The sequence below is a fragment of the Marmota marmota genome, unplaced genomic scaffold, assembly GCF_001458135.2.
Source record: "Marmota marmota marmota unplaced genomic scaffold, marMar, whole genome shotgun sequence".
NCBI lineage: Eukaryota > Metazoa > Chordata > Mammalia > Rodentia > Sciuridae > Marmota > Marmota marmota.
The window spans coordinates 16,618,231-16,633,942 of NW_025999869.1; the positions used below are offsets into that span (position 1 = coordinate 16,618,231).

The window sequence follows — 15,712 nt, forward strand, 5'->3', positions numbered from 1 at the left end:
GAGAAGGACAATTTCAAAGGTCTCATTCTTCTGTGGCATGGAAGAAGAGGCAACCTTAAATTGCAACGTGTTCTTTGTGTTCAGAGGTCTTTTCAAATTTGACCTATTGGTACACTTGAATAAATGGACTGAAAGTTGAAAATGAAACAGTTTTTAAAGCTCAATTTAAAAATTATCTTTGTTTATCTTACAAAATTAATGGTGGTACTTAAGGAAGTTTAAGTAATATGAATAGTCGTATTTATATTGCTATAACATCTTAAAATGATTGGGAATACTTTTTATATCCTTACATTTATTTTTTATTTTTTTCCCCACTTTCAAGTACTGAATGTTTGTGTCTTCCAAAATTCGTATGTTGAAATCCTAACCTCCAATGTGGTGGTATGAGAAGGTGAAAACTATGGGAGTTGATTAGCTCTTGAAGGTGGAGCCCTGATGAATAAGATTAGTGTCTTTATTAAAGGGTCCTCTGGGAGCTCTCTTGTCCTCTTCCTCCCATGTAAAGAGATAATAGGAACTTGACGCTCTCTATCTTGGAATAGGGCCCTCACCAGAACCCAACCAGGCAGGTACTCTGATCCCGGGCTTCGGGATTTAGAACTGTGAAATATAAATTCCTTATCAGCTTCCATTCTACAGTACATAATGATAGCAGCTGACACTAAGACCTAACTATAGTTAGGTTTCATGCAATTCTAGATCTTTTAAATTTATTTTAAACATCTGAAATTGTTCTGTAGTTTCTAGATTATTTTAATACTTATAGTCTTCCATTGACTGGATGAACAGAGATGTATTTACCTATAGTTACTATTGTCGATTTAAAAAGGCAAATCCTGGATATTTTTCTTGCTAAACATGCAATATATAATTTTGGGTCAAAGGTTTTGTTTCTTACGGATTATTTCTAGGATCAAACTATGTGTCTTCATTTTTGTTTCATAGAAAAAGCAGATACAAGTCTTTTTTGAAAAAGTTTTATTTTACAAATATTATAAACACAAGAATGAAAGAAAAACCCACAATACCATCATCCAAATAAATCAACTTGCTTTGTCTTTCAGTTTCCCCAGAAGTCTCCATTCATGTGTAAACATCATTTTTACATATTCAATATTCATTTTTTCTGTATCAAAATAAAATCCTCCAAATCTTTCTAAAGGCAGCATGATATTCCATAAAGTCAAAATAACCATGATCTAATTGATGTTCCCTTTTATGTGTTTAGGCAACGTTGCTTAATTTTTCCATCTTTAAATTCTTGTGCAATACATATTACTAACCATTTTTTCCTATTTAAAAATCATTGCAGGGATGAATTTTGAAAATAGGTTTGGTGGGACCAAGGGGGTAAATATTTTTTATTATGACTCATTAAAAAATTGACCAGTTACTTCCTGAAAGAATATAACAGTGCCCACCCTTCAGTGCAGAGATACATTTGCCTTCTTTTTGACAGGAGGGTGCACAAACTCTTAAAAAGGAGGGAACTCTCCTGGAAGTTAATGCTCAGCTCTGTCATTTGGTAGTAGAATTATCTTAGGCAAGTTTGCTTAAAGATTTCTATATAGTGGAAATTAATACCTTTTTTTGGTTTAATTGTATCATTGAACCCAGGGGTGCTTAACTACTGAACCACATCCCCAGCCCTTTCTTTATATTTTATTTAGAGACAGGTTCTCTCTGAGTTGCTTAGGGCCTCACTAAGTTCTGAGGCTGGCTTTGAATTCTCTATCCCTAGACCTCAGCCTCCCAAGCCACTGGGATTACAAGCATTTGCTACTGTACCTGGTTAATACCTACCTACTGTTTCAGGATTAAACAAAGTATAAAACAGCCTTATTACATTTCCCTCAATGTAGCAGACACTATTTAACTAATCTATTAAATTAAAAATAATTTTATTGGTAAATTAAAACAAAACAAACAAAAAATCCAATAGATTAAGAAAAAAGCTTTGTCTATTAAACTTTCTTTTTTCATTGTTTATTCTTAAATCAAGGATATGAACATTTGAACCACATTTATATGATAAGCGTAACCACATTTTATTTAGTAGATTCTATGTTCCACTTTTTATGATTTTAATATTTCTAAAATCAGGCTGCATCTTAAAATGAATATTTAATGTGGTAGCATCTTTGTTTTCCTTGGATAGTGGTTATTAATTTTGTTACATCTTTCAGTGTCTCAGAATTAAGAAAAAAATGAACATGTTTACTTGTGTGAATTATGTGCTTATTATCTCTTTTGTTCATTTATTTATTGATGCCTTGATAGTTTTCTTATTAATTTACATGCATGTCTTCAAGTTCAAATTTTTTAACCATTTCTTTACTGCTGTTATTTTTTTTTATAAAAGTCTCCTGTGTATGGCAGTGGGGTGGAGGAAGAAGGAATTTAAGAATTAAATATACTTGAACAGGCTAGTCTTTTGTCTTTGAGATTTCCTTCAGCATTCTTCCACAAATCCTAGGTGGGTTGCTAGTCCAGATCCTGTTATTTTGTCTTTCTTTTGTGGAACTCTTCCATACTGTGTGGTACCTGATCATTTTAGATCCCTTGAGTATCCATAGGCTCTGAGATACTCAAGAGCCAGAACAGGATATGATTTATTTACAAAAGAAATTCAAAAGACACCGGATAGACAAACGTATGTAACTGTGGTCCACTGGAATTAATTTAAGGTGTGACTCTGAAGCCGCCTCAGCCTCACCAAATAAATAGTTGGTCAGTTTTTCCTAATACCAATCAAATAATCGTGACCTTTTTCACTGGTTTGTAAAGACATTCTAGCTCTTTGCTTTCCTGCCATCAACTTCTCTGCCATGGTTGGTTATTTCATATCTGTGACTGCTTTGTTGCCAAGATTGCCCATTTGCAAGCTAAATGAGGGCAGAGGTCACTGAGTTGTTCTTGCTCTCTAGTTTGGGAATGAGAAAATAAGTGGTACATTGAACTGGTAAGACAGTCCTTCATTCATTTTCATTATCTATTTCTGGGGTTTCTGGTCATTTCCATCGGTTCCATTCAGGAGCCTGGCACTTTGCTAGGCTCAGTATTTTATCAGTACTGAGGAAGCTGTGCCTTTGTTCTATAGACCATATTCTAGTGGGGTAAATGTAAAAATTAACAGGTTGCTCTAGTACGGTGGAAGCTGTGGTGGAGATGTGGGCAGGGTGCCTGGGAAAGATTGCTTGATAAAGATTGAGAGGAAAATTCAGAGAAGACTTGCTAGAGGCGGGTGTCCCCTGAAATCTTAGAGGGTGAGCAGGAAGGAGCCAGAGGAGGAGCATGTTTTCCAGGTAGAAAAATAATGCTCAATGCAGTCAATTTGTATTTGTTTCTGAAATATTATCTTCAATGTTGCTATTTTGTGATTTTCAACAGTCTGTTAGGTTTCTGTCATTTTAATGCTTTGTGGAGAGAATATTCCTCATCTTTTAATTTTTCTATTTTATTTTGCCTGATCCACTTTAAATCTTGTTTATTTTCCAGAAAGATCTGTTGGGATTTTTGATGGGTGTTTTTTCAAATATGTAAATTAGCTCGAAGGAAAATAATTTTGGTCAAACAGCTAAGAGCTAATCACTTCATTTTATATTTTTCTTTCAAAAATTTATATGTTACTTAGTACAGGTTGAACAGATCTCTTATGAGATCTTTTCACAGATAAGTTTATGAATGTATACATACTTATTATGTTTAATACATAGATATTTTTTATCAAGAAATTTGGTAGGATTTCCTAACCAGAGATTGATTTGTTTGCCTAAGAAACAAGAACCAATTTTTACTTTGTTCTTTTTAGTTAAATTTTTGAATTGTACATGTAATTGAGGTTTTCTATTTTTCTTATAAGGAAACAACATGCTGCTGTAGCACACTTTAGATTTTTTTATGTGGTTTTTCTAAATGGCTGCTACTTTTTCTTGTAAGAGCATTCTCAGGCTGAGTGATTTCCTTTTCTTTGTCTCTGTCAGGTGAGGATTTAGAAAAGAGAAGAACGAGAGTTCTTCCAATAAAGTTTTACAATTAAAGGAAAAATTTATATGTGTGTTTTAAGTTTATTTTTATATTCTTAAAAGATTTATCATCTAGATTCTTGGTTTCATTTTTTTTAAATATAAAATTTGGAATTAGTGATCTCAGCTTTATTGTTCTTTTTTTTCCCTTTGCCTACTTTTTCTAAAATCTTAAGTTGAATGCTTGATTTATTTCTGTGTTAATAAGTTTAAATATATTTATTATGTTGAATATTACTTTGGTCAAATTATGTCATTTGTAGCATTTTAAATTCTGATTCTTTAGTTGGGTTGGTTATTTTTTTCCAAATCACCAACTAGTTAGGGAAATGTTCAGTTTTAAAATTTCTAGAATTTTATGTTTGTATAAAAATAAACTGTTTCTATTTTCAGAGAAAATAGTCTGACAAGTTTTTAACTGTTTCATTTTGAAATTATATTTCTTTGTTTTATATGAGCATGGTCGAAGAACTTTTTTTGCTATTATACAGAGGAGTGCATATGTGTGTATGTATATGTAATAGCTCATTTTTCATGCTTTAATAAAATTATAAGAATGGAGTGGTAAAAAACTTTGCCTCCAATTATATTTAATTTTCATCTTTTTCATCTTTTTGATTTTTGTTTTTTGATACGGCTTGTTCAGTATAGTGGTTTGTGTATAATCCATAAATTAGGGCATAATTCATTGTATGTTATTAAACTGAATTGCTCCAATTTTTTTTTTACCTTAAATTTCTACTTCAAAATACTGATTTCTTATGCTAACTTTGGCAGCACATGTACTAAAACACTGACTTCTTAATTCAAATTGCTTGGTTAATTTTTGCCCAACATTTTAAAATACAACTATTGACTTGGTCTCCTAGTAGATTAAAACTGATTACTGCTTCTGACTTAATATCTATTATCCTTAACTTTGCTGACCCCAAATACCTACTATCCTATCTACACAAGCTATAATCTGGAAGATTTTATTTCACATTTTGTGTGCCCATTTTAAATTCCAGAAGGAGTTCTCTTGAAGTATCACAAGTTGTCTTTAGGTATATCTATTTGTGCCAGGGAGTTTCAAAAGCTCATCTGTTTGTCAGTTCAATGAGGCTCTTCACTGGGGGCTGTAAGTTGATTCTCAGCTGCAAGTGTTCAGTATTATTGAGAGGAATTAAAACCTGGTGTTCACAAACTAAAATCAACTTGTTATTGCACTTAATTGGAGATGCCAATTCATACATGTTGCTCACAAGTTTTTAACTGTTGGTTTATTCTCTAGTACTCTGATGTCCGTTCCCTTCCCCTGTATCCGAGGATAATGTGGGCTGCATCATTAACTGTGCCATAGAACCTTTCATGTTTTTTGAAGGAGTTAAGATCAGAAGAAACCTAAAAGTTGCTGATTTACACCTAACTGCTACTTTTAAAAATTCCCTTGTATGAAAAGGAATAGAGCTCTTTTTAGCTCCCTGGCATTTCCGTCTGCTTCCTAATTTTTTAATCAAAAATGATGTCTAGTTGTTTGACTTGTACTAAGGGTCTTCCTCTCACATCACATTAACCTTTATCTTTTTAAGCTAAGATTCCACTTTCTCTGATTTTGCTTTTTTTGCGGGGAGTGAGTAAATTTTCCCTAAAGTGAAGCCAGGTAACAAAATGATTGCATCTTTATACATAAGTTTCACCTTGCCTGTTGATCATGTTTTTAATACAGCCTTTTACCTTGAAGATTCTGTAATGTTCCCTCAGTGTTGCTTGGACTCAGGAGTTAAATTTAACAAGATGTGGCCTTTGATGAAAATATAACTGGGAGTAGACATTGGTTCTTTCACGCATTGACTATGTAAAATCTGTCTTGGGTTTTCTAGATGAGAAAATTACCTGTGTACCTTATAACATTATTGTGAAGATCAGTTTAGATATGTGATCAATTCTGCATAAACTTTAGAAATGATTGTTAAGTATTCTAGGTTCTCAGATAGATAAGGAGGCAAACCATAGTACAATGTAGTAATTGCAAAATAAATTATTAGAGACTTGAGGGAGAATGAAAAGGACCTCAGAGAAAAGATGTACATGAACGGAAAGGAGAATGATGATATTCTGAGGTGGGGTAGTGCTAGATGGGAGGGTGTTCTTGGCAGGTGGAATAAACAGTGTCACCGCAACTTGTCACTGTGGTAGGCTAGGAATAATGAGATGCGCTCAGTGAAGGATTGGTTCTGGTGGGTAGGGCAATGTGGTTATGCCATGGTGCTGTCCATCATATACACGGTCTCACCCAAGGCTCCATTTAGGGGAGCAGTACTGGGATTTTCTTTGGATGAAAACTAACTGGGCCAGGGATGAACATGGTTTATCCACAGGTGACCAGGAATGTTGGTTGAAAAGGTTGTACCCAAAAGGGACCATTCAGACTGGTTTCCTCAAAGACTTAGAGAGAGGAGTTGTAAGCCACAAACAGAGGAAACCATATAAGTCATTAAAAGAATAATCTATATTAACTGACCTGCTTCAAATCCTGGGGACTCCAAATTCCAGGTTATGTATTACCTTATAATTATCTTTCTTTTAAAAGGCTAGATGGCTTCTACCTGTGTGGCTCTCTTCTTGAAAGCCAAAATAGCTTAGCCCAACATTTTAGGCCACCCATCTAAGAGATGTAGAAGAGAAGTTGATCTGAAAGTTTATTTCTGAAGCACAGTACATAAGAGTGACTGGTTTATTAGCTGAGAGATTGGAGTTCCCTGAAGAAGTGGACAAGGGTGCTTTCCTTCTTAACAATCATTATTTTTATTAATATATTTTACAAGACTGAAATTGAAATAATATTAAATACAAATTTTTATACAGAAAGCGTAATAAAGTTAAAATAGTTCCTTGTAATTCATAGCATTATTGCAATGCTTACAAAATTTTTGCATAGAGTGTGCAAGGATTGATGTTATTCAAAACAAAACTAAAAAGCTCTTCTTACATCACAACCAAACCCAGAGCAAAAACAAAACCAAACCAAAAAATAACACAGAGGCTGGCCTCCATTGCTTCATGGGAATGGGTCTCCTTTTTTAAAAAAATCAGAATTCCCAAGCCAATGGGACTTCTATGACCTCTTTTATTTATTTTTTTCCTATTAAAAGCACCAGAATCTGGCTTCTCCCGAAGTACGACTAGCCATATCATGATGGAGGGCCTCTGCCTTTTCTTTCTCAAATATGACCTCCTTAAGAGGTGCCTCTGCTCCTTCATGGACTCCAAAAGGAAAAGTCTTGACCAGGAAAAGTGGGTTACATATGGAAAACTTCAACCTCAATCCATAAAACACTGGATAACAATTATCTTAATTTTGTGTCACCCACATTCAAGTGTGCACACAGTTCCCTTCACTTTGCTAGAATCTCCCCTCTTTCAGGAAGCCAGATTTCTAGCCCTGGTCAGGTGGGTTCCATGAGACCCTTACAGTCATCCATTCCTGGCTTGCCATTTGAACATCTACACCAATAGAAAGGAAATCCCTGGTAGACTGACTCTGAAATAGGGACTTAAACCTTTTTAGCTCATCTTGTTTTAAGGTTTTTATGGGGAGGTTGTCAGGTAAACACTGTCTCAGGGGCTGAGTGTATTTGGGTATAGTGAGTGGATCTGCAGCCTCCCCAGTATATCAGATATGTGCAGTATAGAAAGCACATACCAGCAGGATGGATCACCGGCCCTGTGGCTGTGGCCCTCTCAGCTCGGGGCGGGGGGGGGCGGTGCTGGGGTGCCGGGTGACAGTAGGACCTTGATAAAGGCATACTGGTGCATAACCTATAATGGTCCTTGGCTGAGTTAATTCTTCAAAAGGACTTTGTCTTTTAACTCTAGCAGTTCAAAGCCCAATGTCTTCGCTCAGAAGATAAAAGTGCTGCAAAGCTATTCAGTTCTAATGAACTTCAGGTGCACGCATTTTCTCCTTTCCTGGTTGGAAGGCCACCAGCCTCATTGCTGAATCTAGGTCGCCAGTGTATGACCTACTCTGGTTAAAGAGTGCTGGTTTTTTTTTTTAATAATAAAATTGGCAAATGGCTCTCATTTCCAACTTGGACGAATAGGGAATTGTGGCCTGAAAGCTTTGGTGAAAAGAATTCTGCACATGAGGAAGAATATAGCCCATTCGTGACTGCTGAGGAGATGAGGCGCTCAAGCCCTGGCAGAGCCAACATGACCCGCTCAGCTCCAACCCTATTGAGTGGCCAATGCTAACCAAACCCTGTATCGGTAGTCTTGTTTTACTGTAGGAACAGGGACAGTGACACTCTCCTGAGTGCCATTCTGTTTGATTGTTTCTTTTACTTTTGCCAAAAACAAAGGTGGAGAAGAAGGACAATCAAATGGTTCAAAGACCTCACCTAAAATAAGAGAGAACAAAAGGTATGTGTGCAGGAGTGCTGCTTTGTTTATACCCATAGATTACTACTAAAATGTCCTAATCATGAGGCTGACAATCTGAAAGGATAAGGTGCCTGGCTTAACAAGCAATACATCCAGAGCAAACACATTTTTTTTTTTTTTTTGGTTCTAGATTCTATTATCCAGGCAGGTCTTCACCCCATGGGTCTATAATTTAGTATTGATTGTTATCATCATGAGAGGCTACAGAAAGCAGGGAGATAAGAGTTTTGCAGTCTCATTTGTTTAAGAAGATCTACTCTAAAATCTAGTAGAAGATACTTCCTAACAGCTTGAAACATAGTTCGTCATGTTGGTGACTTTTTAGTATGGTGGTCAAAAGTTAGATCTACATTCCAGCTCTGTCATTTCCTAACTAGTGGCTTTGGACAAGTTTCTTAACCTTTCCATGGCTTCATCCCTGCATTTATACATTGAAACTGTAATGAAACCCATTTCAAAGGATTGTTTTGAGGATGAAATAAGTGAATACATGTGAAACACTTAGCCTAGTGCCTAGCATGTAGTACATATTCAGTGAATATTCATTAAGCAATTATAAGAGAAAATAATCAAACTCTTTCCGTGTCTTAGGGTAGGCTTTGGATCAAAGGAAACCTCCTTTTATGCAATTTTTTTTTGTGGATATGATTCTTTTTGCAGAGAAATTTCATAGCTGTGCTCCTATTCTTAAAAGAATCCATGACCCTTAAGACTTAAGCATCCTGTGAATTAGATGGATATGGAAACTAAAGAGACATCTCTCTTGTTGACAAATGTCACCTTCCTGCTCTCGGACAACCTGTTGCTGTAGCCCTCCCATGTAAGCTAACAGACCAGTTTAGAGTTTCTCACTTTATGAAATCTGAGTTATCTCTGATTTTGCTAAAAATCCCCAATGTAGATGTAGGCTGCGAAGACACTGGACTGGTGCCTGCTAGAAAATTCTCAGTATGCAGGGTAGATTTTAGATCAAACAGATGTTTTCTTCTCCCTTCTCCCAGTGAGAGAAGAATCATATTTTACTTAGCTGATCTCAGCTATAGGATGTTCAGGATGTCTACATCCTGAACGAGGTGTTTGGAACACTACTCTGCCTTCTTACCATGATAAGTAGATTTGGACTCAAAACTACTTCTTACTTATAGCAATTCTTCCTTTGTTTTCTTCCAATTGCAAACCACAAAAGAGGTACCAATATTACCAGTTGCTGTGCTAAAATAAAGGAACTGTAGTTAGCATCACTGTTGGTGTGAGGGAGACTGCTGACCTATGCTCTGAAGGCATCTTTAACACTGTGTTACGTATCACACTTTCTAGTGCATGGGGGCTCATGACAATCTTGCTTTTTTCTCCCAAAGGAAGATACTAATTTCCTGCTCCATCAGTATCTACAAAAGGAGAGTGGGGGAAAGCCCAAGTCATGTGTTTGAGCATAGGGTGCACCAAAAGGGGTGTTTTCTTTTACACTTGTGCTCTAACAATACTCAAAAGGACCTCCCACAAGTAATTATTTTCCCTTTGCCTTTCAGACCTGCCTGAAGAAATTTCAAGGACTCGATTATAAAGAAAGCTTTTGAGGACCATAGAAATCACAGTGCTTGCGAAAGAGCTGATGCGTGGTGTGCTGTGCTGATGGGAGCAGCCGGCTTCCCACCGCTCTCTCTCTTATCAGTGGTTTGGCTTTGTGAATGAGAAATTCAGAGGCAACTGTATAATTTTAAATTCCGATTAGCACAAAGAAAGGGATGCATTTGACATCCCAATGCAGTAGCTTTGACTATTTTAATGGAAATAATGTGGGAACTGGGGGAACTTTCTACCAAGGAGAAAGTGATGAAAGACCACAAGAGGGACATTTTATCTTGGAGATAAAAGGCCTGTTTTCTAAGGTTGTTTCTTTCATTCTAACTTTTTCCCCACTGGTTACTGGTGCACCATGCAAATGTGTCATTCAAGGAATTGCTACTTTATCCTCTTTGTACCTAACATTTCCTGGGGTAGGGGTGAGGGCGAACTGATGTTGTTTGAGACGTCCTTAAATGAAAAATTTTCAGCTTTCATAGATCCTTATTAAAAAAAAAGGGTCAGGTGCTGAATTGTATCTGTTTACTCTTTGCACTCAAACATCGCTACCTTTTGCCTAAAATAAAAGCAACACGTTCTATTCTGCTGCCCTGTAATTTTCTATCAACTGTATCTACATGGAAGGTTGAGGTGCCTCTTATCAGATAGAGATTAGGAACTAGTAAATGATGATCATTTTCACTAAAAAGATCCTTCCTCCCCAACGTGAATACTCATACTTACAGAGGGTCATTCATAACTCATGTTTTTTTAAAAAATAATATTGAGTATAAAGCCCTCAATTAGCAAAAGGGGTGTTGATTGGAGAGACGAATTTCTGGTAGGAACCTGCTTTCCCACACAGAAGCAGAGTAGTAGAATCCAAAACATGTTTTGATTTTTTTTTTCTTTGCACTTGGCACCAAGGAACAAAATACCGAGATCCTTGGAAACAAAAGCAAACTGGCATTACTCTGGTTCCTCTCACCAATGGCTTCATAAAAATAATTTTCCTGTATTTTTCTTCCTACACAAATTAAAATCCTGCTTCTTCTGATACTTCCAATTATCCTTCCTTCTGACCGTTTCTTGAGGCATGCCATGGCCAGAGGACCATGAAGTACCCTGGAGATATGGATAACCAAGGTAATGGAGACCAAAAAAAGACAATGAAGTAAAAAAAAAAAAAAAGTCTATGAAGGACCTTGGTGTGGTCATCTTTCTGGAGAATGGGCAGGTGAGGTGGGAACTTCTGTGTGAGATTAGATAGTTCCAGAAAGAGTTTTCAGGAAAGAGATTGTCCATTTCAACCCATCCCTGCTTCACCTCTTGTCACACAATGATGCTGATCCATTTATTAAGAATCCTCCGAAAAGATTCAGAGGATCTATCACAACTTTCCTGTTCCACTAAGCTGCCCCTCATTCTGTTCTCCCTGACCCCCCAAATCCTCTGATCTTATGTTTCTCCAACAGATGAATCATTTCTTCATGTAGTTTTAAGGAAGCTCTTCCTTCCTAAATTAGTTTGCCAAGTATTTATATTCCCATGCTCACACAGAAATGCAGGCTTACCCTTGCTACTAGGGGATCTGCTTTCTCTCCTGCTATGTCCGACATGTACCACAAATGGCCTCTAGATCAGGGGTCAGCAAACTTTCTCCATGAAGATCCAAATAGCCATCATTATGTTTAGCGGGCCACATGAGTTCTGACAACCCTGGTGTCACAGAGTGATATCAGTCACAAACAACATGCAAATTAAAGCACATGGCTGTGTTCCAATAAATCTTTATTTACAAAAACTGGTAATGAATCAGATTTGGTCTCCAGGTTAGAGTTTGCTGACCCTTGCTTTAGGGTCAAACCTCAAGCAATCTTTGGTCTATGGCTGCTGGATGTACAGTGAAAATTATCCAAAGGGAATATGACTTAAAAGAAGTTGGAAGCCAATTCAAGTTTATAAGGTTTATCTCTTGGGCAACAAAACAATCACAAAGCCACATGTCAAGTTTCCACCTTGGTAGGTGCCACCATAAGGCTTTCAAAAACCTCCATCACACTGAAGTTTTTCCCAAGATGGAAATTTCATGACTTATCAAGCAGAGATCAAATAGAACTAAATGTTAAACATATTTGGAGATTTTTTCATTTATAAAAAATATGGAGAATAGTATCATATTAGAACTTCCAGTATATTGAAGAATTGTTTGAACTCTTTATTATATTGCCAGGTGTTTACTATACCCCAAAGTGTGATTGTCTAGCAGGTATTTTATACAAAGATTAGAAAGAATCTTGTTTTTTAAAATTAGGGATTAGCAGATTTTAATGTAAAATCTATTTTTTCCCCAGAATTCAAATAAAACTTTCTCTTAGGACCATGGAAAGAGATTCCGTTTAGAGGGCATTGGGACGGGGGAAAAAGTACATTGAAGATCTTTGAGTATATTTTACCAATTTCTAAAGTCTGAAATAAAATGCATAATTTCATCCACACTGGAGTTTCTGCTTATTAACTTATACATTGTGGTCACTTAATGTAAATGAAAGGCAGACTTTCAATCCCGCGTCCCGCAAAGGTGCTTCATTTATAATCGTGATTACTATTATTTTTTATTCAACTTGTGATCTGATTACCTTTAGAATTAAATTTTGCAAGAGGACTATACCAGTGTTTCTTCTTCTTAATTGGCATAGACCTCCCAAGGTGCTCATCTCAGACATTTGTCACGATTAAAACAAAATCAGAGGAAAGAGGTTCAGGGAACTCTTGTTTCCTCATCATCAATAGATGATGTATGTGAGATGGCAAAATGCAGAGATGGTTTGTCTGTCTGCTTCAAGTACAAACCTGTCCTAAGGTATTTAGCCACAATCTATTGTGAGCTATATGGTTTATCTGAATGCTATTCGGTAGGTGATCTGAATAGCCAACTAGAGATTTTTCCTGGCTGGGAAAAGCCCTGGGTGTGATACATGCAGATTCTGGCAGGGTGACCCAACAGGATATTGGTAATCCCAATCCAGAGTATCCCGATGTCTTTTATGGTATTCTTTTTTTAGACCTTAGTACTACCAACTCAGCAATCCTATGGACTTTCCCTAAGATCGACCAACCCAATTCTTCTGCGTGACATCCAAGCAAGAACGAGAGGAGCGAGCCTGGGAGAAACCAGCTGAGTTGCTTGGCCATCCCACCCTCCAAGAAACCAAGCAACACACAGTTTGCTTTGACAACCCCTGTGTTCCAACCTCAGCCTGATGCTTGAGTGACACCTCAAAAATATCAAAACTCTTTATCTTTCATGACAAACCTTCCTCTGCTTGAGAAGGAAGAAAAATTAGAACCTTATTGAAGAAGGAAAAAAAAAACCATTCAGGCCAATACATACGGCTTCATTTTAGAATTGCGGGGCCGTTGCTTGTCAAATGGCATCCAGGACAGTCTAAGCCAGTTACATCTCCACTCTGGGCTCCGTAGAGTCCACATCTGTTAACCATTTGGTGTGTCTACCAGCTGTTGATGCCCAGTCATAAGTAAACCATTCCTCTCCAATCACCCAAAATAAACTACAGGTAACAAGATAAATAGGATGTGCTTCTCCTTGCTGAGTGCATTGACTTAAGGCATAGGCACATTTCCCCCTCTTTGAACAGAGATGGTGTAATCCCCTGTCCCAGCACAAGAGCTGGCCAGGGTGACCCTGGAGCATGGTGATGAAGGTGGAAAAATGAGAGGTAGCTGATGGCGGGAATTAGAGATGCTTCCATTTACAGGGCAGTGGGTGCTGCTGTGTCCCACAGCACACAATGATTCTGATAAAGACACATGACTCAGTTTACGTTAACTTTCAGTGAGCAATTTTGGCAGCATTATAGTGCTTTAAACCTGTGATTTCTAGAGAAAACATAATAGTGATTTAGGAATATACATATCCCAGTACTGAAAAAAAATAAGATCAAAACTAGAGAGTGGGTAAATGCCTTTAAAAATACAAAATGTGTCTAAATTACCTACCTGATACCCCAAAATGCATGAATGGCAATTGGGTTCCCTATGCTACTCTTATATTTCCATCTTAAAATGATTTTTCTTGGGGTAGGGCTCCACTCTTTGGGATTTTGATTGACCTCATCATTTTGGATCAGGTTCTATTGGAGGAAGAAGTGAGAATATAACAGCTTTGGAGCCATTTTTTTCCTTTAAACAGAGACATATCACCCATTTATTCTTTGCCTGTCAGGCCACTGAGTTGCTACCAGCTGACTGAGGAGCAGCTGTTATCCTAATTTGTGCTGATTTACAACTCTAATTTTGACTATGGGAGGAATATGTGAGTTTAAAGGAATTAAGATAAGCTGAAGTTGGGTGAGCAGTTCAAAATTTGTTAAAACTCATGCTCCTCATTCATGCAATGACAAAAATCCCAACACACTTGGCTGCAGGGGTAGGACAGGCATTTTGAGTTCCTTTGATGACTTCCATGGCATCGACCCATCTCTGATTTGAAGGGGGGCCCTGGGCCAGCCTTATAGACTTACTAAAGCTAAGAAAGGGAAACCAAACATCTACTTTTTTTTTTTTTTTTTTTTTTTTTTTGGTGTTGGTGGGGAGCTGGTGCTGGGAATCGAACCCAGGACCTTGCACTTGCTAAATTCTCACTTTACCACTGAGCCATACCGCCCCCCCAGCCCAAGGTGTGTGGGCTTCATACAAGGATCTTAGCATTTGAGTGTGACTTGGCGATTCCCGTCATCGCTGCCTATAATGATGTAAAAAAAGAAGATATGCTGTCACTTGAACATGTTGATGCATATTCAAGTGTTCAGTCCACTATGTGACTTTGAATGGTCTCGGGGATGTTGGGCCTGAATGAGTGTTTTGATTTCTGACATGTAGGTGGTGGGGATGGGATGGAAAATGACAGTGGATATCACAGGGTCACCCATGGTTCCTTTTGTACTGAAACCTCATTTTATACAGAGGATATATATATTTATTTATATTTATTTATATATATTTATATCCACTCACACAGGCAAACACTCTCACGTGTACACATACACTCACCCATGCACACGCGTACACACACGCACACGCACACAAGGTCTTTGATAGGCTTTCTGTGTTCTAGTAAAAATAGCTGGCAGCCAGTGTCTAAAGCCAAAAAAAAGGCCTTTATGCTGCCGACAAGGTCCACTGTGGATAGTTTTTCAAAGGCAGACACTTGTGTTTATCTGACAAGTGGAACCAGTTCCCGCCTGGGACAGGAATAATCTCCCGTTGGCGCAGACGCAGATCTCGAAGACCTTCTGCCTCGTTCCTGTGGGCGTGTAGGATCCATGAGGCAGTCTAGGTAGTTTGATTTTCGCAGCATCTAACCTAATCTGAAGAGAGTGAATAGAAAGGAAAGAGTCAGTCAGAGGCTGCCATCTTTACTCTGGACTTGCAGAAAGAGCGAGCAGATGAATGTTCAGCTTCATTTAAACCTCACGAGCACCTACAGTGTCTTGGCACTGGGGATCTGAGATGCTCAAGACAGGTGAAATTGCTCCTCTCCCAGAAACATACATCTTAGCAAGATAATGCTACACCGACCAACATTAGCAGTTTTGCAAAAAATATAAAGTGTAGAGTGTGAATAGTGGTATATGTAACAGTTTTCATTACCTGCAGGCTTCTCAGATTCTACA

General features: G+C 37.6%; 1 protein-coding gene across 4 annotated transcripts in view; it reads right to left on the reverse strand.

Moving 5' to 3' along the window:
• Positions 1-6,791: 6,791 nt before the first annotated feature.
• The window catches only part of Sgcd (sarcoglycan delta), a 938,532-nt gene continuing 929,611 nt past the window's right edge, over positions 6,792-15,712 (reverse strand). For all 4 annotated transcript variants that reach the window (XM_048782821.1, XM_048782814.1, XM_048782808.1 and 1 more), the window contains one exon: positions 6,792-15,406. In XM_048782821.1, the coding sequence (XP_048638778.1) occupies positions 15,233-15,406 (174 nt within the window). In that variant the 3' untranslated portion in view covers positions 6,792-15,232. The remainder of the gene's footprint in view (positions 15,407-15,712) is intronic.